This window comes from Pituophis catenifer, unplaced genomic scaffold (assembly GCF_029215685.1).
Source record: "Pituophis catenifer annectens isolate HBS135680 unplaced genomic scaffold, rPitCat1.0.hap2 SCAF_2, whole genome shotgun sequence".
Taxonomy (NCBI): Eukaryota; Metazoa; Chordata; class Lepidosauria; order Squamata; family Colubridae; genus Pituophis; species Pituophis catenifer.
In genome coordinates this window covers 41,823,872-41,847,390 of record NW_027256882.1, presented here as the reverse complement: position 1 = coordinate 41,847,390, position 23,519 = coordinate 41,823,872, and the positions used below count along the sequence as shown (strand labels likewise).

The following is a 23,519-nucleotide window of genomic DNA, read 5'->3' as shown; positions in this document are numbered from 1 at the left end:
CAGAGAAGCCAGGACTTCCTGGACTTCTGTTTTGATGGAGGGGAGATCCTGCCCTGGCATAACCATCCCCAATCCACTATGGACAAAATTAGGGGCTTGGATCATTTATCCACTAAGTTCTCCTCCCCCTTTTCACTTCTGTGTGGCTCTCATAGTGAAAGCCAAGAGCCACAAAGATGGAATGCCTAGAATGTTCATTTCAATTCTAAGATTTTGCCATGAAAGGCAGAGTTACAGTATTACTTAACTTCCAGGTCATCTGTTTAGGCAATACAGCTTGTGTATGTGTGTGTGTGTTTGTGCAAGCACACACTCTTGTGCACAGGCTACTTTATGTCCAGAAACCTAGGGCAATTTGGCTTGAAAATGAAGTCTCTTATGGGGTCAATCAACTTATTTGTTCTGTTCACATAACACACAGCCCTTCAGAACTTAGTTAACTATGTTGTACAAACCAGGGTGTTACAGTCATTAGGTGCATAAATGGACTGGAACAGAAATGAAAGAAACCCAAGAAAGAAAAGCACTTTTTTTTTTCAAATGATATTTCTGAAGAAAGCAGTATCATGACATGGAAGGTACATACTTTATATGCTAATGTTCGATTTTTCCAACCTCTGCACATTTCATCAACCCCTTTTGAGTCCCACTAGATTTGAAAAGCAAGTCTTAAATGCTTCTGCCTTATAGTTACCAGATCGAAGACATATTTTTCTGAAGCATCTCATGTCATTTCCAGACAAGCTTCAGTGAAATATTTATTTATTTATTTATTTTATTTCTATACCGCCCTTCTCCCGAAGGACTCAGGGCGGTGTACAGCCTAATTAAAAACACAAAGACAGACAAAATTTAAAAATAATTAAAATTATTAAATAATAGGCCCAATTTATAAAACCCCAAATTTAAAATCCCATTTAAAACCAATTAAAATCTTTACATTGATAGTCCAGCCTGGCGGAACAAAATGGTTTTGAGGGCACAGTGAAGCACACGGAGATCAGAGATTTTACGAATTTCTGGGGGCAGATCATTCCAAAGGGCAGGGGCTCCCACAGAGAAGCCCCCCCCTGGGTGTCGCCAGCCGACATAATTTGGCCCTGAGGAGACCCTCTCTGTGGGAGCGAACTGGCTGGTGGGAGGCTACTGGTGGCAGAAGACGGTCTTGAAAGTATCCAGGTCCAATGCCATGGAGCGCTTTAAAGGTGGTAAATACCCATGCATGAGTGGGAAACAAAATATGTAATTAACTTAAAGGTTTTCTAATAGTCCAAATTGATTTCTTAGAGAACATTAATAGCTCTTACTAAGTTTCAGGTTACAATGAGGTGCAGAACTACCTATCTGGAAGGTAATGCCATGTTCCTAGGAAAATTGAAGCCAGCCAGCCTGGCATAAACCTCTTCATATGGAATATCTGCTGTTTACTAACTTCCTTTGGCCAGCCCTAAAGAAGGCATTTTAAATAACAAGGGACTTCAGGACAGTTTAAGTTGGTCATTTCCATGGTCTCAGGGCAAAATATTTAAGTTCCAAATGCACACTGCTTCCCTCTGATTCAATAAAAGCATTTGCAAGAGTTGAGTTCCTTAGGGAATTCACTGAAAAATAACCATATAACTAAATATATGGTGTATGTATATGTGTCTCTGTGTGTTCTGCTGTGAATCATTCCTGAACATTATCCCACAGATAGCCCCCCCCCCCCCATACCTGTCTTCCATATGGATTTATGGATGCTTATTTTGTCCAAAAGGAACATAGGCAAGGATTTTGTCCTGTATGAATTCTTTCATGCTTAATAAGATTTTATCTGTTGCAAAAGTTATTTTCCCAAGTTCAAATCATAGGCAATTTTTCTCCCCAGAGTGAGTGAGCTGTGTATAATTAGGTCAGATTTTCTTCTCAGGAGAGACATTTATATGGCTTTTCTCCTGTATGGATTTGCTGGTGCTTATTTAGACAAGATTTCACCCGGAAGCTCTTCCCACAGTCTTCACACTCAAATGGCTTCTCACCTGTGTGGATCCTGTAATGTCCATGTAGATGGGATTTGATGTTGAATCTTTTGCCGCATTCAGGACAGCCGTAAGGTTTCTCTCCAGTATGGAGACGCAAATGGACATTAAGGTTAGACTGCTGATGAAAACGTTTCCCGCACTGAATACATAGATATGGCTTTTCCCCAGTGTGGATCCTCTGGTGTGTAATGAGATGCGAAGGCCGATCAAAGCCTTTCCCACACTCGGAACAGGAAAAATTCTTGTTTGACGCTGTGATTTCTATAGGGGGCTTCCTACTCATAATTTTAATTATTTTTTCTGATTTGGGAGCTGCATACACACGTGTCACATCTGGCAATATTGCCCGGGGACCCTCTGATTTGATATCAGGTGGTTTGGAGAGCTTGGCAGCTCCTGTATGGGTTCGCTGGTGCTTATTTAGGGAAGATTTCACACGGAAGCTCTTCCCACAGTCTTCACATTCATAAGGCTTCTCCCCAGTGTGTATTCTATAGTGTCCATGTAAATGTGATTTGATACTAAACCTTTTGCCACAATCGGGGCAGCCATATGGTTTCTCTCCAGTATGAACTCTCAGATGGACATTTAGATTGGACTGCTGGTCAAAGCATTTCCCACATTCAGTACAAGGGTAAGGCTTTTCTCCCGTGTGGATTCTCTGATGTTTAATTAAGTTGGAACGGCGATCAAAACTTCTCCCACATTCCGAACAGGGATAGTTCCTTTTTGATACAGTAGAACCTACTTGGGAGCTACTGCTGGGCATTTTCTTGTCAGCCTTAGAAGTTTGTATGAGCTCCAGGAATAGCCCTTGCTGTCTTCTAGATTTGATCTCCATTGGTTCAGAAATTTTGGGATCAAATAACACATCCCATTGCGTTGGCTCCTGAAGTCGTTCTGCTTCAAATTCTTCTTGATGTTTTTTTTCCCTGGTAGTCAGGCTTTCTGCAAGAACAAGAAAGATATAAACAAAGTTTTGAAGACAGAGGCAAAAGAAGTAAATAAGGGGGTGGGGGAGCAAAGCAAGAAAAGGGCAAAAATACAGTCTTGGTTTCAATAGGAAGATTCTGATAGTTAATCTGTGATGCAAAATTATGCTTGCTGGCAACATAAGGACAACAAATGACATTGGCACAGATAATTTTTCTGGCAACCATTAAAAAAAAGAGCAAGGTCTGCAGAAGCTGCCAAGATATGAAAGGAAATAACTTTTTCTAACTTGACTTTCCAGCTCACTCCAGACCAGTGGCCTTGGGTGCATGAGAAGTTGACAACTATAGTTCCAAAATATCTAAGAGACAAGAATAGGAAAGGATGGCCAATAATGGTTCAAAGCAGTGGTGAAATCCAAATTTTTTTAGTACCGGTTCTGTGGGTGTGGCAGGGGAAGGATACTGCAAAATCTCCATTCCCACCCCACTCCAGGGGAAGGATACTGCAAAATCCCCAATTCCTCCCCACTCCTGGGGGAAGGATATTGCAAAATCTCCATTCCCACCCCACCCCGGGGCCAGCTAGAGGTGGTATTTGCCGGGTCTCCGAACTACTCAAAATTTCCACTACCGGTTCTTTAGAACCTGTCAGAACCTACTGGATTTCACCCCTGGTTCAAAGTATCTCCTAGGAAGTTCTGAAGGGTGTGTCCATTCACTTGTGGGAGGACTTGTAATGACAAAGCCGGAACTACAGGTGGTTGAAAAACTCACAACTACTCAGTTTTGCTAAGGCTGAGCTTAAAACAGTTTCTCCCCATTGAAGCCTGATTAGCTTCCACTAGCATGATCAGTGCTTCTTCAGGTGCAACCAACAACTTTCTCAAAAAAAGGAGGTTGGAGATTGGATGAAAATGATCCAGAAGAGTTCAGTCCAGAGATGACATCTTCAGGAATGGCATGTACTACCTCCTCCCTGAAGTAAGTTAAAGCACTTCATGGACTTAAATGTATGTCACCTCCCAGGTGGCTTTAATCAATGAAGTAGGACAAGGATCTGATAAGCAGGCTATTGGGGTAAGAATCCCATCAACTGTCTAATAGAGAAACATTCCTTTCAGGAATTTTGATAATAGCAATAGCACCTAGATTTATATACTGCTTCACAGTGCTTTATAGCCCTTTTTAAGCGGTGTACAGAGCCAGCATATTGCCCCCAACAATCTGGGCCCTCATTTTACTGACCTCGGAAGAATGGAAGGCCGAGTCAACTTTGAGCCGGTGAGAATTGAACTGCCGAACTCCTGGCAGCCGGCAATCAGCAGAAGTAGCCTGCAGTACTGCATTCTAACCACTGCGCCACCACGGATAAATGATCTGTACCCAGAAGGTTTATGTTTTGCTCATTCATAACATAGAAGGAAGCTGGACCATCTTTCCTCTTCTTTCCTGGAACCTGCACCTTCACAGGTTTGTTTCAAAAATAGAGTTGCTCTAACATCTCACCTGGAAAAGAATGCCTCAGATTACTCTTTTCCTCAGACTTCTGAATTGTTCCATCTCCTCTCATATGGAAGGCCGTGTCAGATTTACCATTATGGAAAGTCTCATATGGATATTGGGTTGGCAATTCTGAATTAAGGAAAGAAGTGAAACCAGAGAAAACATCAAAACTAATGCAGGAAAATAGACAGTTTTTTAAACTGTCTCAAAGCCATCAAGATCTTAAGCTTTACCTTGAGTAGTAACCACTCAGGTGGTTTTTGGCAGGCTATAATTCAACATATTACCATGTTGGAACTAGCTAGGGTTGATTTAGGGACAACACCCAAGTCCTCCTTGGTTGTTGTGCTGTCCATCATACTCTCAATGGGTGTCTCCACGTAAGATCTTGTCCCACTGATTACCAGGTACACCTCAATAACATTTTTGGTGATCCAAATATGTGGAACTTTATGTGGCTTTGCAGACACAACGAAACAATACTATTGGATGTGTCTTAAGTGGAATTTACAGCTACTGCAATAGCAGTGGGCCAATTAAAACAGGCTTTGATGTCAGGAGGGCTGATGAATTGGAAGGGCTCTTACTGAAGGGCTCAGTGAATGCTGAGGGCATCCACTGGAGTGGCTGAGTGGTTAACATGAGCCCTCAGAAACACATCTCTGATATCCTACAGCCAAGCCAGCTGCTTGTCAGTGGGAGGTAATGAAATCGGCAAGGTAACAGTTACAACTACCCTATTTTTTGGAGTATAAGACGCACCTGAGTATAAGACGAACCTACCTTTTTTGGTGAGGAAAAGAAGAAAAAGAAATCTCCCTCTGCCTTTGAGTAATTTTGCCCCCGCTGCAGCATACAGCAAACAGCCTGCTTTACTTTCAGTTTCGTTTTCAGCATAGCTTGATTAGCACAAGGGGAAAAAAAATCTGCTCCAGAAATTTACCTCTTTGCAGCAAGCAGCAGAGCCCTGCACAAAACAGCTGAGAGCAAATCGGCTGAGACTTGGGAGGCCATCCAATCAACTTGTGCTAATTAGGCTGTGCTGAAGCTGAAAGGAGCTGTTTTTTCTTGCTGTTTCCTTGCAAGGAGGTAACTGCTGCGAGGCAGAGGCCAAAGGGTGGGGGCCAGTGGGTGGGCAGGGCTACATTCGGTGTATAAGACACACCTAAATTTTCACCCCCTTTTAGGGGGGAAAAAGGTGTGTCTTATACTCCGAAAAATACGGTATGTTAAGGAAAGGAAAGGAATATGTCATCCTGCACATGAGTTAAAACCCAGGTACTAAAGGAATACAATCTAACACGGTAGACATTCTGATTAATTAGATGTTGTATATTCCAACTGACTTGAGTCTGGGTGGCAGACAGGAGAGGTATAACAGTAACAGAGTTGGAAGGGACCTTGGAGGTCATCTAATCCAACCCCCTGCTCATGCAGGAGACCTATACTAGGGATTTGAACCGCCGAACTGCCGACCTTTCTGATCGACAAGCTCAGAGACTTAGCCATTGAGCCACCTAGCCAGTAAATTGTAAATAAAAGTAAATTATATAACCCAATAAAGCATATAAAAGGGTTTTTTTGTCAGAGAAAGAAAGGCCTTCTCACCAACCACCGTTATGTCCTCCCAATTCACAATTCCTTCAACAATAGAGTCTTTTTCTTTGAATATCTGGAGATCAGCCATTTGTAATCCTTCTTCCCACACCGTCTGGAGCCTTGGATCTGGTTTGGAAACCAAAAGCTCTGGAGCAAGGAAAAGAAACACAACAAAAGAGAGGAAGATTATTGATTTTCTTTATAGCTATCTAACGATGAAGTGTATTATCCTGGGCAAGGCTGGGTAATTATTTACCTCAGAATTCCAATGCAAAAAGACCTCACTTAACGATTGCCTCGTTCAGTGACCATTGGAACTTAAAAGCACTGAGGAAAAAAAATAACTTCACAATGAGTGTTACAACCATCACAGTGTTCCTGGGGTCATGTGACTAACATCTGGCACTTTGCAACATGCAGGGGTTCTGTTATCTTGGATGTCCTTCTGCACACATTTCATTTACCAGGCAACATCATCAGTGCATGAAAGTGAGAAGTCTGCTGGTTGTTTATAGGCAGTTGGTTGGAGTTCACTTTCTCTTTTGATTGTGTCTTGATCACGGTGTAATTTCTTTCTTCATTGTTTCTCTGGTACCATTTCCTATGCTGCACAACAATGATACTGAGCCTGTTGATTGTCTCAGAGATGTTTGTGGGAGAACAATCAAGCTCAGAGAACACCAAGAACCAAATAGTAAGGTTCAATCAGTAGTGGGTTGCTACCAGTTCTCCCTGGTTCGGGCGAGCCGGTAGCAGAGATGGTGAGGTGAGTGTGAACCGGTTTGCTCCGACCGTCAGTTGGGCCCTCCCGCCTGCCCCTGCGCTATACCTACCTATATTCGTTCATTTTTAGTTCAGCTGATGGGCGCGGCAGAGTAGATTGCCGTGTCTCAGCTGTTCTGAAATTAAATGCGTTTGCACAAAGCGCAAGTTCGGCAAATCACGCACAAATCGCATGCGCGAAGCGAACTGGTGGTAACAACAGTTGAAACCCACCACTGTATCCAATAGTATGGTTGAAGTGTTGGACTAGATTTGGGAAGAATCACATTAAAGTCCACCCCAAGCTATGGAAACTTCAGGAAACCTTGCATTTGTCCTTGTCTCTCAGCTGAATCTACCACACAGGATTATTTTTGTTGTAGGGACAAAACAGGTTCCTGAGTAACCTATGATAGAAATCTAAGAACACACAAATTAGAAAATACCTTAATTGGTTAGAAGGCATCCCAGATTCTCCTAAAGAGGACTATGCTATTCTCAGCTGCTGAACACTTTTTAACTGGAGATGAATAAACCTATGGTCTTCTTCAAGGATCTAACTGAAGCCAGGTTTCCTTTCCTCAAATCTTATTTATTTATTTATTTTATCAAATTTATATGCCGCCCTTCTCCCGTAGGACTCGGGGCGGCTCACAGAACAGAAACAGCATAACAATAAAATAGTGCTAAAACAAGCCAATTTAAAATCCCCAGACAATTAAAACCTCGTGGCAGATCGGGGAATTTGCTGAAAAAGCCATGTCTTTAGGTCAGCGCAGAAAGTGCGGAGGTCGGGGACCATCAGGAGCCTGGTGGGTAACCCATTCCAGAGGGTCGGTGCGACCACAGAGAACGCCCTCATCCTGGGGGCCAATGGCCGACATTGTCTGGCCAATGGCACCCGGAGGAGGGCAGTCCTATGTGAGCGCACTGGGCGGTGGGAGGCTGGTAGGAGGTGGTCTTGCAAGTACCCCGGGCCCATGCCATGATGTAAATCTTAGACATATTCCTTAGCATTCACTATGGAAAAAATACCACTATTTGAAATTAAGCATGAAATGTGATACAACAGACATTTTCATTTCTGGGATATTTAATCCATTATTACAGGTAGTCCTCAATTTATGACTGGTTCTTTAACAACAGTTATGACAGACTTCAAGAAAGGTAATGACTCGCCCTTAAAGTTATAACTGCTGCAGGTACACACTTTAATAACCTTTAATGATGACACTATTTGCTTAAAAACCACATGATTTGCTTAACAACTAAAGTGACTTACTTGACAAAGTTTAATCATGTGGTGCCTTTATTTACAAGTGCAATGACTTACAACCAAAATCCCAAGCACCCCTGTAGTTATAAGTCAAGGATACTTTTATTTGTACAACAATGGCAAATTTTATTTGTGTTCTGGACAGCCATCTGAGGGGTGGGATCCTACCGGTTTAACAACCGGTTCGCTACGCACGCTTGCACAGTTTGCAGAAAACTCACCTGCCGCACTGCTGTTGGCAAGGAAAACAGCTGAGGCACAGAAATCCACTCTCCCACACCAATCAGCTGGGCTTCGGAAAACGGAAATATAACACAGGGGCAGGCAGGTGGACGGGCCCACTTCAAAATCGGACCGAACCGGTTTGCTCACGGCTGAAAGACGGAGCTAACGGTTCGTCAGAACCAGTGCGAACTGGTAGAATACCACCACTGATCCACCTCTTTCTGATCAACCTATGCTAATATTTCAAGCCATTGTTGGTAGAGATAGTCCAGAGCATTATAGATTTCAACTGCTTGCCTCCTTGGCCAATGTTGGGTAGTCAATGGCAAGTCTTAATTTTCAGAAATATGATGAGTTTCATGTAGACTATGTAGCATGAGGCAGGAACAGCCCTTGGGGATAAGGAGAGGGTTCAACAGAGCTTTCCTAAAAACCTTAAAAGTAAGGAAGATGACTTTACAAAAACATGCAATTTGCCTGTTACACCTAGGCTGATTCTTTGTTTGGGACTGACACCTTCAGAAAGGTTTGTATGGCCTTACAGGAACGGGAACCTTACCTAAGGAGGTCACGTTCTCAAAATTCTCTTGCATGACTGTGTAATACAAAATTCTTTGTTCCTCATCCAGAAGGTCCCACTCCTCTGGGGTGAAGTATACAGCCACTTCCTCAAAGGCCACAGGCCACTAGAAGAGGAAGAAAATTGAATAGATTAATGCATTTGATCTGTCTACTTTTCCAATGACAATTGCAGTGGTGAAATCTATTTTTTTTTACTACCGGTTCTGTGGGAGTGGCTTGGTGGGCGTGGTGTGGCTTGGTGGGTGTGGCAGGGGAAGGACAATTCAAAATATCCATTCCCATCCCACTCCAGGGGAAGCATACTGCAAAATCCCCATTCCCTCCCCACTCTTGGGGGAACAATATTGCAAAATCTCCCTTCCATCCCACTCTGGGACCAGCCAGAGGTGGTATTTGCTGGTTCTCTGAATTACTCAAAATTTCCGCTACTGGTTCTCAGACCTGCTCAAAATTTCCACCACCGGTTCTCCAGAACCTGTCAGAACCTGTTGGATTTCACCCCTGGACTACTGACCATTCCATTTAGCTATAGCAGCCCAATTAGTGAGTTTTTTAACAGGTCACAGGTTGAATCATAATATGGTATGGCTATAAGATGTTATTGAATCTGGGATACCAACCCAGAGTTTGTAAATCAGCAGGGTGTGAACCAAGATATTGACTTATATTTTAGATCTGTAGATCTCCAAGTAAGAACAGGCTTTCCTAGAAAGCTAAGAGTTGTTATCAAGAGGGATGAAATTTTTAACCTTCCATCTTTCTACTGCCCACTCCATTTATAACTTATTGCAGGACAATTTCAGGTGGGTTCAGAATCCACTGGAGAACCCTTCTTGTTTTAGTCGGTACTTGTGGTCAGAGGAACAGTAACAATCCTAGCATTAGACCAAGAATTGGTGTGTGTATGTGTCCCTTTCTTATTAGCAAGGATACCTGTTGCTCCAGGTAAGCTTCAGCCAGCTGAGCTGCCTCCTGGCTGGTACTTGGCTTCCTGGCTCTCACCCAAGACTGCATTCCCAAAGGAAGCACATGCAGAAACTGCTCCAAGATGACTACATCCACAATCTGTCCTTTAGTGCGATCCTGTGGTCTTAGCCATCTCTGAGCGGCCTCTCCCACCTGGAACAGAGTCTGCCAGGGACGTTCTCCCAAAGGAAGAGCATCGGAACGAAACCTCTGCCTGTTGTGCTCCTCAATGTCTTTGAGTAGGGCATCCACATCCACCTTGACCTCCTCAGGGATGCCAATTGGTTCCTCTTTCCCAAAGTGATGGGCTTCTGGATCTTTCATGGATGTTGACCAAGCAGATCTTCTATACCAGCCACCCAGTAGATTCACTGGAACCCAAGAAATTGCTTCCTCTACTGGGACTTGGGAAAGGCGAAACGTATGGGGGTCCATCTCAAAGGAAATCTTGTAACTAGTTTTAGGAGAAAAGGAAAATACATCTCACTTATTGGGCAGTGAACCATACTGAAAACAAAAATAGCAAAGGGAATGAAAAACTGCATCCAAGAACAGCAAAAGCAAGGCACAAGGCATGTAAAACACTTCAAAAGTTGAAATGTGTTTGAATATTAGTAGCTCGGGTTGGTAGGCTGTTGGTTTGAGCTCCGAGCTTGGCAATTTGGCTGCAAACATTTCAAGTCACATCCGAGGAGACGTCGGTGCGTTTTGAATTGTTTTGACATTTCAAAACACACCGACGATGTATCCTCGAATGGTAACGAAATGTTTGCAACCAAATTGCCAAGCTCGGAGCTCAAACCAAAACCACATACTTTGTAAGTGACATAGTGGAGTGGTCAGAGAGAAACACACAAACACACAGACACACACACACTGGCTTCTTTGGCTATTCTTCCCCTCTCCACCAGTGGTGGGTTTCAAAATTTTTTACTACCGGTTCTGTGGGTGTGGCTTGGTGGGTGTGGCTTGGTGGGCGTGGCAGGGGAAGGATACTGTAAAATCTCCATTCCCACCCCACTCCAGGGGAAGGATACTGTAAAATCTCCATTCCCACCCCACTCCAGGGAAAGGTTACTGCAAAATCCCCATTTCCTCTGGATCAGCTGGGACTCAGGAGGCAGAGAATAAGTGGAGGCGGGGGCCAGTCAGAATTTTTACTACCAGTTCTCCAAACTACTCAAAATTTCCGCTACCGGTTCTCCAGAACTGGTCAGAACCTGCTGAAACCCACTTCTGCTCTCCACACAGAAACATCACCACAATCTGCTTCTAATTCTACTAACGATGGTTTTCCCTTTAAATAAGAGGACCAGGTTGATTGCCATCCAATCCTGCCTGGAGTTCATCTGCTTTTCAGATTTTCTCTGCATAGAGAAGAGACCGATTTTGCATAGCAGAAATTTCTCTCTCCCCCCACCCCTCCCCGCCCATATACTCAGAAATAAATCTTCATCCAGCTCTTCCCTTTGCATGTTGGACCGGGGGAGGGGGGGGAACTCTGTTTTGCTTGCCAATCCATCCATCTTAATCCTCTTTCCGCCTCCTCTTTTCTGACTGCCCTTCAACCCGGCCACTTTCTCTGCTGCTGAGAAAAGACTCCATGAGGCTATGAACGACTGCACAAAGATGGACCTCCAGGAGGGTGGATGGGCGGACGGAAGGATGGGGACACCCCACCACACCCTGTTTTCTACCTGCTCAGATTCAGCCTTGTGTCAAGAAGCCTTTTTAGCCGAATATCTAGAGAAGGAAAATAATTCTTCCTTGGGGGTTAAGCCCCCCCCAAAATAAGAGTTTTTTTTCTCTTCTAGATCTCTTTCCACCGAAACAGGACGGCCATGGAGCAAATCAATCTCAGCAACTTCCCAATAACCCGGAAAACAAAACAGAAATCTCTCATGCCGTTCACAGCGAAGAGGGAAAAAAAGCTAGCCGGTAGTTCAGGACTAGCAAAGAAAAACCCGAGAGCCCTCTCGTGGGCAGAGGAAAGAAAAGTTTCCTAATTTTTACCTCTGTTTTAGATACAGTAAACTGCTTTCCACCCGTCACCTTTCAGTGGGCAAGAGGTCCTTATTGGCTTGGCACACAGAGTGGCGTTTCTCAACCTTGGCAACTTTTTAAAAATTCTGGGAGTTGAAGTCTACATATGTGATAGTTTTGCTAAGATTGAAGAAACGCTGGCATGGAGGCACTGGTCAGTGGTTTTGTGCGTGTCATATGAAGGCAAATGCACAGCAGGGATCCCATCCAAGCATCATCCTGTCTCCTCCTGTTCCATTGTTGGGAGTCACCATCTAAAAAAAGAGCAGAGCTTAGGGTGCAATGCTGTTTTGGTCATTCGGATGAATGCATCCTGTGGACACCTCTGGCTTAGAGCACCCTGAGTTTCAGGGAGGAAGTGTCCATTCACCAAATTGTTTCTTTTTGGTGTGGAATAAAGGAAGGATCGCTTGGCAGCTGCTTTCCATCTATATTATGCCATGATTTACAGAACAGGCTGAAATTGGAATAACCAAGAGCAGAGCATCTTACATATCTTTATAAAACAATTAGGTCTATCCGACCTCACTTTACTCGTATAATATAAGTTTCTCAATACATATAGTTCCTCTTCTAATTTGGGTTATATTTTCCTTTTCTCAAGCCATTTATAAAATTTTTCCCAGGATAAACATACTTGTGTTTGATCTCTATCTTGTAATTTTTTGGTCAATTTATCTGCTTCCGCACAGTCTAAAATGCTCTGTCTTCTCCAGATTATAATATAAATATACAGTGCCAAGTACTAGGTTATCAAGGTACTGTTTATAGATATGCTAGCATTGTAGGTTTTTGTTGTCTTGTTTTGTATGTTTTGTTTGTCATTTATATATTATGTCGTTCTCTTGTTGTTTTTTAATGGTAAAATGTAAATAAAGATTATTAAAAAAAAAAAGGAATAACCAAGGGCCACTTCCTTAAGAGACCCCTTATGCTAATTGTTCTCAGGATCATTTCTAGGGCTCTGGAAAGTTTTGTGCCTTTTAATGAATATAATCCCAATTCTTGCCTAATTTTGCCCACCTATTCCCGAATACAGCTCATCTGTCTGGAACCCGCACTGCATATCGGACATTAATACAACTGAACGTGTCCAGAAATATTTCACAAGAAGAGTCCTCCACTCCTCTGCTCGCAACAAAATACCTTATGCCACCAGACTTGAAATTCTGGGCTTAGAAAACTTAGAACTACGCCGCCTTCGGTATGACCTAAGCATAGCTCATAAAATCATCTGCTACAATGTCCTACCCGTCAATGACTACTTCAGCTTCAACCCACAACAATACAGGAGCACACAATAGATACAAACTTAAGGTAAACCGCACCAAACTCAATCGCAGAAAATATGACTTCAGCAACAGAGTGGTCAATGCCTGGAATGCACTACCTGACTCTGTGGTTTCATCCCAAAACCCCCAAAATTTTCAAGAGCCAGTAATGATGGAAACTTGGGAAAAGATTTGGATTAGAAATGTGAAATTTACACAAGCACAAAATTTAAGAGAAAATTTTTATAAAATGTTTTATAGATGGCATTTAGATCCTAAAAAATTATCATGTATGTATTCTAATGTGCAAGCTAAATGTTGGAGATGTGACTGTGATGATGCAACTTATTATCATATATGGTGGACTTGTAGAAAAATCAAAGCATTTTGGATAAAGATTTGGTGGGTGATGCAGAATATTCTAAAAAAGAGACTGAAATTTACTCCACAGTTGTTTTTACTGGGTATAACTACGGACTGTACAGTTGCAGAGACTAAATTGATTTTGAACTTGATAACAGCAGCAAGATTGTTGGTAGCACAATACTGGAAGAAAGACTTTTTGCCTACTATTGATGATTGGATATTGAAAGTAACTAATTTAGCTGAAATGGCTAAAATCTCAGCATATCTGAAGGATCACACACAAGAAAGGTACATACAGGACTGGAGAAGATGGATTGATTATATACAAAATAAGTATCAGACCAAAAAATATCAAATAGCTTATGAATGATTTCTTTTATTTGTATAAGCGTTATATAAGTGATATTAGAAGTATCGGCCAGAGCCTCCGGCTGATGTTGTGCAACGCCAGGTCCGTTGTTAATAAAGCCCCCCTCATTCACGATCTTATTCAGGAGGGGGAGGCGGACCTGGCGGGCATTACGGAGACCTGGTTGGGCCAAGAGGGGGGAGTCCCCCTCGTGGATATATGCCCACCAGGCTTCCGTGCATTTCATCAGCCGAGGGCTCAGGGCAGGGGCGGGGGGGGGTGGCGGTTATTATAAAGGAAGGTCTGGATCCAAGGGAGACCACTGTTCCACAGATAGCCGGATGTGAGTCCCTCTTTGTGAAGTGGGGTCGTGGAGTACAGATGGGCCTGTTGGTCACGTACCTGGCTCCCTGCCACGTGGCAACAGCCCTGCCCGAGCTCCTTAACGTTATAGCCGAGGTGGCGGTGGACACCCCCAGACTTGCCATCATGGGGGATTTCAACCTGCCATCTATCGGTGAAACGTCTGAGGTGGCTCGAGAGTTCATGGCTTCCATGACGGCCATGGACCTTACTCAGTTAATTCATGACCCCACTCACACAGGAGGACACACCCTGGACTTAGTTTTTGTCTCTGGTCAGTGGTTGAGTGGCCTTGATATAGGGGATATAGCCATCGAACCCTTGTCATGGTCTGACCACTCGCTCCTTCGACTGGACTTTCTAACCGCTGCACCCTGCCGCAGGGAGGCGGGACCGACCAGGTGGTTCCGCCCCAGGCGCCTGATGGACCCTGATAGGTTCCAGATGGAGCTTGGGCCATTTCCTGAGATTCTGGCTCATGACTCGGCTGAAGACCTGGTGGCCGCCTGGGATAGTGCGGCTGCCGGGGCCTTGGACCGAGTCGTGCCTTTGCGGCCTCTGACCCGGCACTGAACTCACCTAGCTCCTTGGTTTTCCGAGGAGCTTAGGGAGATGAAGCGCCGGAAAAGACGCCTGGAGAGTAGTTGGAGGACCAGCCGCTCCGAACCTGACCGAACACTGGTGAGGTCTCATATTAAGACCTACCTAGTGGCGATAAAAGCGGCGAAAACTAGCTATTTTGCCGCTCTTATCGCGTCATCAGATAATCACCCAGCCGCCCTGTTTAGGGTGACCCGCTCCCTCCTCCATCTGGAAGTGCGGGATGACCCCTTGCAGGGTCGAGCTGAGGATTTTGTGCAGTATCTGTATGACAAAATCGCTCAGATTCGGGAAGGGCTGGCCTCTGACTGGGTATGTCCAGACGGGATGACTGAGACAGGTCTTGAGAGTGTTATCTGGGGGGAGTTCGATCCTGTGGCTCCCGAGGACATGGACAGGGTCCTGGGGCGGCTGAACGCGACCACATGTTTATTGGACCCGTGTCCCTCCTGGTTGGTACTGGCTTCCCGGGAGGTGACACGAGGCTGGCTCCAGAAGATTGTTAACGCTTCTTTGGGTGAGGGGGTCCTGCCGGCTGCTTTGAAAGAAGCGGTGGTGAGGCCCCTCCTCAAGAAGCCTTCTCTGGATCCGGCTGTTTTGGCTAACTATCGTCCAGTCTCCAACCTTCGCTTCATTGCGAAGGTTGTTGAGAGTGTGGTGGCGCAACAGCTTCCCCGGTACCTGGATGAAGCTGTCTATCTAGACCCGCTCCAGTCCGGCTTCCGGCCTGGGCACAGCACGGAAACGGCATTGGTCGCATTGGTGGATGATCTCTGGAGGGCCCGGGATAGGGGTTGCTCCTCTATCCTGGTCCTGTTAGACCTCTCAGCGGCTTTTGATACCATCGACCATGGTATCATGTTGCACCGGTTGGCGGGGTTGGGGGTGGGAGGCACCGTTTTGCGGTGGTTCTCCTCCTACCTCTCTGACCGGTCGCAATCTGTGTTGACAGGGGGGCAGCGGTCGACCCCGAGGCACCTTGCTTGTGGGGTGCCACAAGGGTCGGTCCTCTCGCCCCTTCTGTTCAACATTTATGTAAAGCCGCTGGGTGAGATCATCCGTGGCTTCGGGGTGGAGTTCCATCAGTACGCTGATGACACCCAGCTGTACATCTCCACCCCAAGCCACCCCAATGATGCCCTTAAAGTGATGTCCCAGTGCCTGGAGGCCGTGCGGGCCTGGATGGGGAGAAACAGGCTCCAACTCAACCCCTCCAAGACCGAGTGGCTGTGGCTTCCGGCGTCCCAATATAGCCAGCTGACGCCATCGCTGGCTATTGGGGGCGAATCACTCGCCCCCACGGAGAGGGCTCGTAACTTGGGCGTCCTCCTGGACGCACGGCTGTCGTTAGAAGATCATTTGGCGGCCGTGGCCAGGGGGGCTTTTTATCAGGTCCGCCTGATACGCCAGTTGCGCCCCTTTCTAGATCGGGACTCCCTACGCACAGTCACTCAGGCACTCGTCACTTCCCGCCTGGACTACTGCAACGCTCTCTACATGGGGCTCCCCCTGAGGTGCACCCGGAGGCTCCAGCTGGTCCAGAACGCGGCCGCACGGGGGATTTTGGGGGCGACGAGGCGCTCCCACGTGACACCTCTCCTGCGCGAGCTGCACTGGCTCCCGGTGGTCTTCCGGGTGCGCTTCAAGGTGTTGGTGACCACCTTTAAAGCGCTCCATGGCTTAGGGCCGGGGTACTTACGAGACCGCCTTCTGCCACCAATAGCCTCCCACCGGCCAGTACGCTCCCACAGAGTGGGCCTCCTCAGGGTGCCGTCCGCCAGACAATGTCGGCTGGCGACCCCCAGGGGGAGAGCCTTCTCTGTGGCGGCGCCCGCCCTCTGGAACAACCTCCCCCCAGAGCTACGTACAATAACAGACCTCCGGATTTTTCGTCGGGCCCTGAAAACCCATTTATTTCAACTAGCTGGGCTGGCTTGAGTCAAATTTTAAACGGATTTTAAATTGGAATGTTTTAATTGACGGCCAAAATTATTTAATTATTTTAAACAGTTTTAGATTTTGTATGCTTTGTATGTATGTCTTGTTTTTACTTTGGCTGTTCACCGCCCTGAGTCCTACATTGGAGAAGGGCGGTATAGAAATTTAAACAAACAAACAAATAAATAAATAATGTTTAAGAAATAGGATTTTATATATGGGGGGTTAAGAAATTTTTTTATAGGGGTGTTAGTTTAATGATTGGTTATGCAATTTAGATTATTGTTAAAGATCAATAGAAATACCTTATGTTATGCTCTGGGAAGTCGGGGGGGTTGGGAGGGGGGGGTTGTGGGGAAAATGTGTTTGTTTTAAAACTTTTTCAATAAAAAAAAAAATCGCAGAAAATATGACTTCAGCAACAGAGTGGTCAATGCCTGGAATGCACTACCTGACTCTGTGGTTTCATCCCAAAACCCCCAAAATGTTAACCTAGGTATCTACCGTTGACCTCACCCCATTCCTAAGAGGTCTGTAAGGGGCGTGCATAAGAGCACCAGAGTGCCTACCGTCCCTGTCCTAATATTTCTTCTATTTGTATCTATTTTATGTATCCAATCCATGCTTATACTTATTACCAAATATGTTCTTGACAAACAGACAAACAAACAAATAAATATTTCACCAGATCACAGCTTGTGCGTTTGCTGAATGTGAGAAGAGCAGCTGCTTGCAAAATAGTCAGCATTTGGGCTGCTGGTGCCCTGTCCCTTTAAGACCTCTCCCTAGTCAGCCCAGCAATTATGGCTATAAAAGCTGAGCAGAGAGGCAGCTGCCTGTAGCGTATTGGCGTGGTGGTGTGGGAGTGAGAGAGGGGAAAAGTGGTTTGTGTTCGTTTGGGAATCTAAAACGGCATGAAGCAGCCTGTGGGGAGAGTTACTCTTCTCCAGAAGTAGGATTAACAAAGCTAGTGGAGAAATGGGAGTTGTAGTAGAATTGGGAAAAGGTAGTAAACAGTGAGTAGCAACCTTTAAGTGCTTGTGGGTGTATGTCTAGGTAGGGTCGTGTTGGCTTTCTGGCATTTTTTGCAACCCATTGATTTGGGTATATGTAAAAGAACCCTTTTGACAAAACGGTGCCAGTAGGATATTCATGAAGTGGGATATCCATAAAGCAAGGTGGATATCCAAAAAAAGGGAATATCCAATACAAAGGGGCAGCCACACAGGTAGAGGTGGCTTAAACTCAAGCAATTTAGTGCATTCTATGAAAAAAACAAGCCTTGGTTGAAAAGGGGGCTGTAAAAAGGAGAGAGCTTGGTCCTTGCAAAGCCCAGACCTTGTAGAAATTAGCCAACAATCCTGGCTGAGGAAAGCAAACCTCGTACCAGAGCTTACACCAAACGTACCAACATGGAAAAAGGAGGGACGGCTTCTCCCTTAGAGGAGGCTACTAACTTAGTTAAAAATGGGAGTCTAGCCTAAATTAGTGGTAACTGATAAGGCTGTAACAAGAGGAAAGGCTGCAATTAGAGGAAGAGTTGCTCTGGGGTTGAGCGGGGAGAGGAAAGATTGCCTGGAATTGAGAAAGGAGTAAAAAGGAAATAAAAGAAGAGTTTTAAGGGCTGGTTATCTACTATATGAAATACAGTCACCAGAAGGAGTATATTCAACTTTCAGAAGGCATAGAGTATAGAGGTGGTCCCAAAGACACCACAATGCGCAAGTTGTGAGAGGAATACATAAGACTATTTTAAAATGTTTGAAAGAATGGCTACCTCTTGCAAGTGGCCTGAGAGTGAATGGGGTGGCCAGACTAGCCCCCTGTTTAATAGGAAAGGCTTTGATACCTTATAGTAGTTTTCCAGCATGAGAAGTAGTGGATTACTCTCAAGTTAAAGAAGCAATTTTACACAGATATGCCACTCCCTACACCTATAGGCAGAGTTTTAGGAGCTACACCTACAACAAACATGAAGGGATTTGTGAATTGCTGTCAAGGTGGGAAGACCTGGGCAGGAAAGTGGTTGAGGCCAGATGAAAGAAACAAGGAAAAAGTGGTAGAGGAAGTAATTTTAGTACAGTTTCCACGTATACTTTCTACCATACTGAGGTCTTGGGTGCAGGAACACAACTGAGTCAGATCAAAGGAATGTTGAACTAGCTGAGGAAAATATGGCAGGGTAGAAATATGAGGATATTAGAAAGGAAGGTGCAGAGGAAGGAGAATAAGAAAGCTTGTTCCAGAAAATAAGAACTTTAAGGAGATGGAAGAGAGAAAGGTAAAAGAAGAAAGAAGCCTTTAGCTCTTACCCAAATCAAAGGGAAAGCATTGGGAGGTCAGAGACCCGTAGCTGTTAACACCTGTGGGGAAAATGGCCATTTATCCAAAGTCCGTAAAAGCCAGAGGGGGAAAAAAAAAAGAATGACTGTGATAGTACAAGTGTTTCTGGGAGAAGAAAAATTAGGATCTCAACAAAAAATAACGGGGCCAGTGTGAAAAGTTTAGTAGATACTGGGGAGTAGACAAACCTTGTTGCATCCTCATTTAATAACAAAAAGGTAGGATTTTATGGAGAAAAAGCCTCTTATATAAGTGTTTTAGCAGACTGAGATAGCCACATTGGTTAAAGCCAAAGAACAGGCACAGGGAAAGGAACATACAAAAAATTGTAGGCATAATCCCTAACATGCCACATAACCTAATGAGAACAGACTTTCCATTTACTGAAGATTGGACCTGGAGAAAAGGAGTCAAGAAAGAAGCTAAGATAGTGGGAGTAACTACAAGGGTTAAAGATGAGAGAATGCAGCTTGAAATGGGAAGGGAAGGAACCCGGGATTCTTCCTAACTATCTTGACTTAATAGGAGAAGTGAGATGTTCTAGGAAAAACAAAGCTTTAGGGGTGAACCTATAGGGATAGAGACTCCTAAATGGGAAATTCACCTGGGACCTTTGCAAAAGAAAGAGCCAACAAACCCTAAAACATTGTTGGGTAGCAACTGAAAAGGAGGGAAACAAGGACACAACATCCAGATTTCAGCAAAAAGAAGTTGTAACGAATAAGGCTTCATCCCTATACAAAGGAACAAAATTAACAAATAGTAGCTACTCAGGGATATCGCAAAGCAATGTTGGAGCTAGCCCATGAAACTCCATGGTCCAGATTTATGGGTAGGAATAGGGATGGATATAGAATTTTAGATAAGGTGGCATTGGCCAGGGATCTGTGGAGATCTGTATTGCAAGATCTGCCCTGTGTGTCAGTTGCTAAAGCTAAAAGGAGAACAGAACAACGTACCTACGGAAAAGGGTACATTTTAGCCCCTATTTCCTTATCTAAAGTAGCCATGGATATTGTAGACCCTTTGCCACAATCTAGTAAAGACAATGAGTGGTATCCTGGTTGTCTGTGACTACACCACTCGGTACCATGAAATTGGTCCATTAAGGAATGTGATTGCCAAGCAAATAGCAGAGGAGTTGGTCTCAAGATCTTCAGTGCTGAAGGCATATCAAATGAGATCCCGATGGATCAAAGGGACCAATTTCCAATCAGCACTACTAAAATATCTATATGCAGATATGTGGCTGATAAGTTTGCATACAGGGAAATTCCCAGACTTCCACAATATTCAACTCCTTTTGAGTTACTGTATGGAAGAAAACACACTGTGATGTTCTAGATATCATTAAAGAAGGTTGATGTGGAAACGTAGTAGGCTCGAAAAGCCTAACTGAATATATCCTAATGCAAAGGAATGTTGTAAGCCTTTGGACAGGTTGCTCAGAGGAACATTCAGCAACTGTGAGAGAAAGCCAGAAAAATATTATAATCAAGGATTATTAAAGGCAAAGTGATTTAACAAAGGAGGCTGAGTCAGTGTTACTTACTGCCATTACTGTTACAATTTTTCCTGAGGCTGTAGTTTTCCAAATTGTTTGCCCCATTCTTGACATTTGAAGAACAGCGTCTGAAGCCTCAGGAAAAAGGTCTGCCATAGGCAGTAGCTGCCTTACATAGGGCACATCTTGTGAGCAGTGGGAAGAAACCACAAAAGAGTGCCACTGTGCAGGGCAGCCAAAGGGCAGAGATGATGAGAATAAGCGAGCAAAAAGAGTTGAAGTACCCCTATGGTTTTAAGTGTGCACAGGCTGCCAAGCACCAAAATTTTGATTGTGTGACCCTGGGGAACTGCTACACCCATACATTCAGGGACTGGGCATAAGTACCATTTGTTCAGTGCCTGTAGGAGAAGCAATTGCAAGAGCTGGGAACAGTTAAAAGTGACCAGCCTAGAATCTTTACATAGCAAAAGTGGACTAAGTTTAACCATCCCCCACCCCTGAATTCTGATGACTTTTAACTAACTCCAAACAGATGCTAACCATTCATTGAGAAGATTTCTGTGTATAGCTTGTATAAATAGTTTTAATTGAGCCTTCATGTGTGGACTCAGTCTTTTGCACCTGACAGTGCCATGGTTGGTCACTGAACTAATCGTTATTATATGAGGTCTACCCATAGGGCAAACTTTTAAAGACCTGGCCACTGAAGGCAGAGATATTACTTAACCTCCAGGTCAGCTGTCTAGATAATTCAACTTAGATTGTGCATGTGTGCACTCACACATGGGCTAATTTATCTCCAGAAAACTAGGATTGTTTTAAGGATGAATTCTCTTAGGGCTTAATTGGTGAGGTCAATCAATCAATCCAGTTTTTGAGTTCACATAACATAGTCTTCATGACTCCGGTATGCTGTGTGAAACCAGGCTGTTTTATGTTGTGTGAACCTTCACTGTCATCTGGATGTATAAATGGAAGAACAGAAATGAAAACTCGGAAGAGAAGGAAAAGCACTTTCTTTTTTCAACTGATGTTTCTGAAGAAAGCAGTATCATGAAATAAAAGCTACATTCCTTATCTGACAATTTTATTTTTCCAACTTGTGCATATTTCATCCAATCTGTTTTTGACTCCCATCGGGCCTTGAAAAGCAAGCCTTAAAAACTTCTGCCTTACAGCTACCAGATCAAGGGCATTTTTTTCTGAAGCATCTCATGTTATTTTCAGACAAGCTTCAGTAAAATAGTTATGCACGAGTAGGAAGCCATAAACAGAGTTAACCTAAAGTTTCTCTCTTCCCCATTGAGATTTTCTTAGAAAACTATTACTTAGTTTCAGGTTATACTGAGGTGCAGAACTACCTATCTTGGAAGGCAATGCCACTTGTTGCAAGGAAAATCAAAACCAGCTAGCATGGCATCAATACTTCACATGGAATGACTATTGTTTACTAAGTTCCTTCAAGCCAATCATAAAAAGGCTTTTTAATCAGCAGAGGATTTAAGGGCTCTGGAGGTTAATATCTATCAGTTTGGGGCATGAATGAAAAAGTTATTTTTATCCCATCTTCATTATTTTTAAATAACTCAAGGGAACCAACATACCAAATATTCCTAATCACAACACACTGACTTCCAGTGGAAAAAATACCCAACTGACGACATGCCCAGGGAAGGATCCCTGAGAGGTTTTTCCCTGGACTGTAGTTTTTTTTCAATTTACCAGCAGAAGGAACTGGCATTCCTTCAGTTTATATGACTTCCTGGGCTAGAGAGAGTCCTAGAATCACCTCACAAGATCCTCCCTATGGCAGAGGGTCTGCAAGTAGCTTTGCCAATTAGGTAGATTTGTTACATAAATGGCTAATTACATACTAATGTGTAAAAGTAAAAAGTTGAGGCCGTAATGTTATCTTGTACTATGCTAAAGAGTTGGAAGTCAAAGTCAAAGCTAAAACAATAAAAGCCATGAACTAATTGCCCTACACTAGAAGAAGCTGCATGAACTTTCTAGGGAGAAAATGAGCATAATCACCAGGCACCCCCTAAGGCTGTTAAGGATATCTGTCCAGAGAAAGGGAAGAACCCACCCAAAAAAGTTAAGGGGTGTCATAAGGCAAATGGCTCCAACCAATCCAAAATTGATGCAGTCTGTAGTGTATATAAATATCTGTTGTGAGGGGAATGCAGAGGATGCTTGCTTTGTGACGCTAATCCCAAGTGTGAGCTCTTCTGTGTAGAAATAAAGTTCTTAATGTATTCCCACCCACCTCTGTGTGGTTATTAGCTAAATTACACCAGGTGAAATGAACCACCGGACTTTGTGCTATGCCAACATGCCTTTCTCTGCCTATTTTCTCCCTAATAACCTTGTGAGGTTGGTTGGGTTGAGAAGGAGGGATTAGAACTCAGTCTCCAGGTTTCTAGACCAGCATCTTAGCCACGATATCAAACTGGCTCTCCATTTGTTCTAAATTTAAGACATTTAAGTTCCAAACACAAACGGCTTCTCTCTGACCCAGTGGTGAAATCCAATTTTTTTTACTACCGGTTCTGTGGGTGTGGCTTGGTGGGCCTGGCAGGGGAAGGATACTGCAAAATCTCCATTCCCACCCCACTCCAGGGGAAGGATACTGCAAAATCCCCATTCCCTCCCCACTCCTGGGGGAAGGATATTACAAAATCTCCATTCCCACCCCACCAGAGGTGGTATTTGCCGGTTCTCCGAACTACTCAAAATTTCTGCTACCGGTTCTCCGAACTGCTCAAAATTTCCGCTACCAGTTCGCTAGAACCTGTCAGAACCTGCTGCATTTCACCCCTGCTCTGACCCCCATAGAAACATTTGCTTTTGTTCCTTAGGGAATTCAC

At 44.2% G+C, this 23,519-nt stretch overlaps 1 protein-coding gene across 1 annotated transcript; it reads right to left on the bottom strand.

Moving 5' to 3' along the window:
- Positions 1-1,786: 1,786 nt before the first annotated feature.
- Positions 1,787-11,629, bottom strand: LOC139309426 (zinc finger protein 773-like). Its single transcript, XM_070933493.1, has 6 exons — positions 11,567-11,629; positions 9,837-10,323; positions 8,881-9,007; positions 6,068-6,205; positions 4,463-4,588; positions 1,787-2,969 (listed from the first exon to the last, which is right to left on the bottom strand). Exons 2-6 carry the CDS (start codon positions 10,302-10,304, stop codon positions 1,906-1,908), a joined length of 1,923 nt encoding a protein of 640 aa, XP_070789594.1. The 5' UTR covers positions 10,305-10,323; positions 11,567-11,629; the 3' UTR covers positions 1,787-1,905.
- Positions 11,630-23,519: the final 11,890 nt, after the last annotated feature.

Bases quoted from the DNA above. Each gene is read 5' to 3' on its own strand.
- LOC139309426 (XM_070933493.1), bottom strand. From the start codon at position 10,304: ATGGACCCCCATACGTTTCGCCTTTCCCAAGTCCCAGTAGAGGAAGCA. The intron at 9,008-9,836 runs GTATCCTTGCTA...TTCCTCTTCTAG, and splicing joins AAGCTTACCTGGAGCAACAG to TGGCCTGTGGCCTTTGAGGA. The intron at 4,589-6,067 runs GTGAGAAGGCCT...TCCTTAATTCAG, and splicing joins GGAGGACATAACGGTGGTTG to AATTGCCAACCCAATATCCA.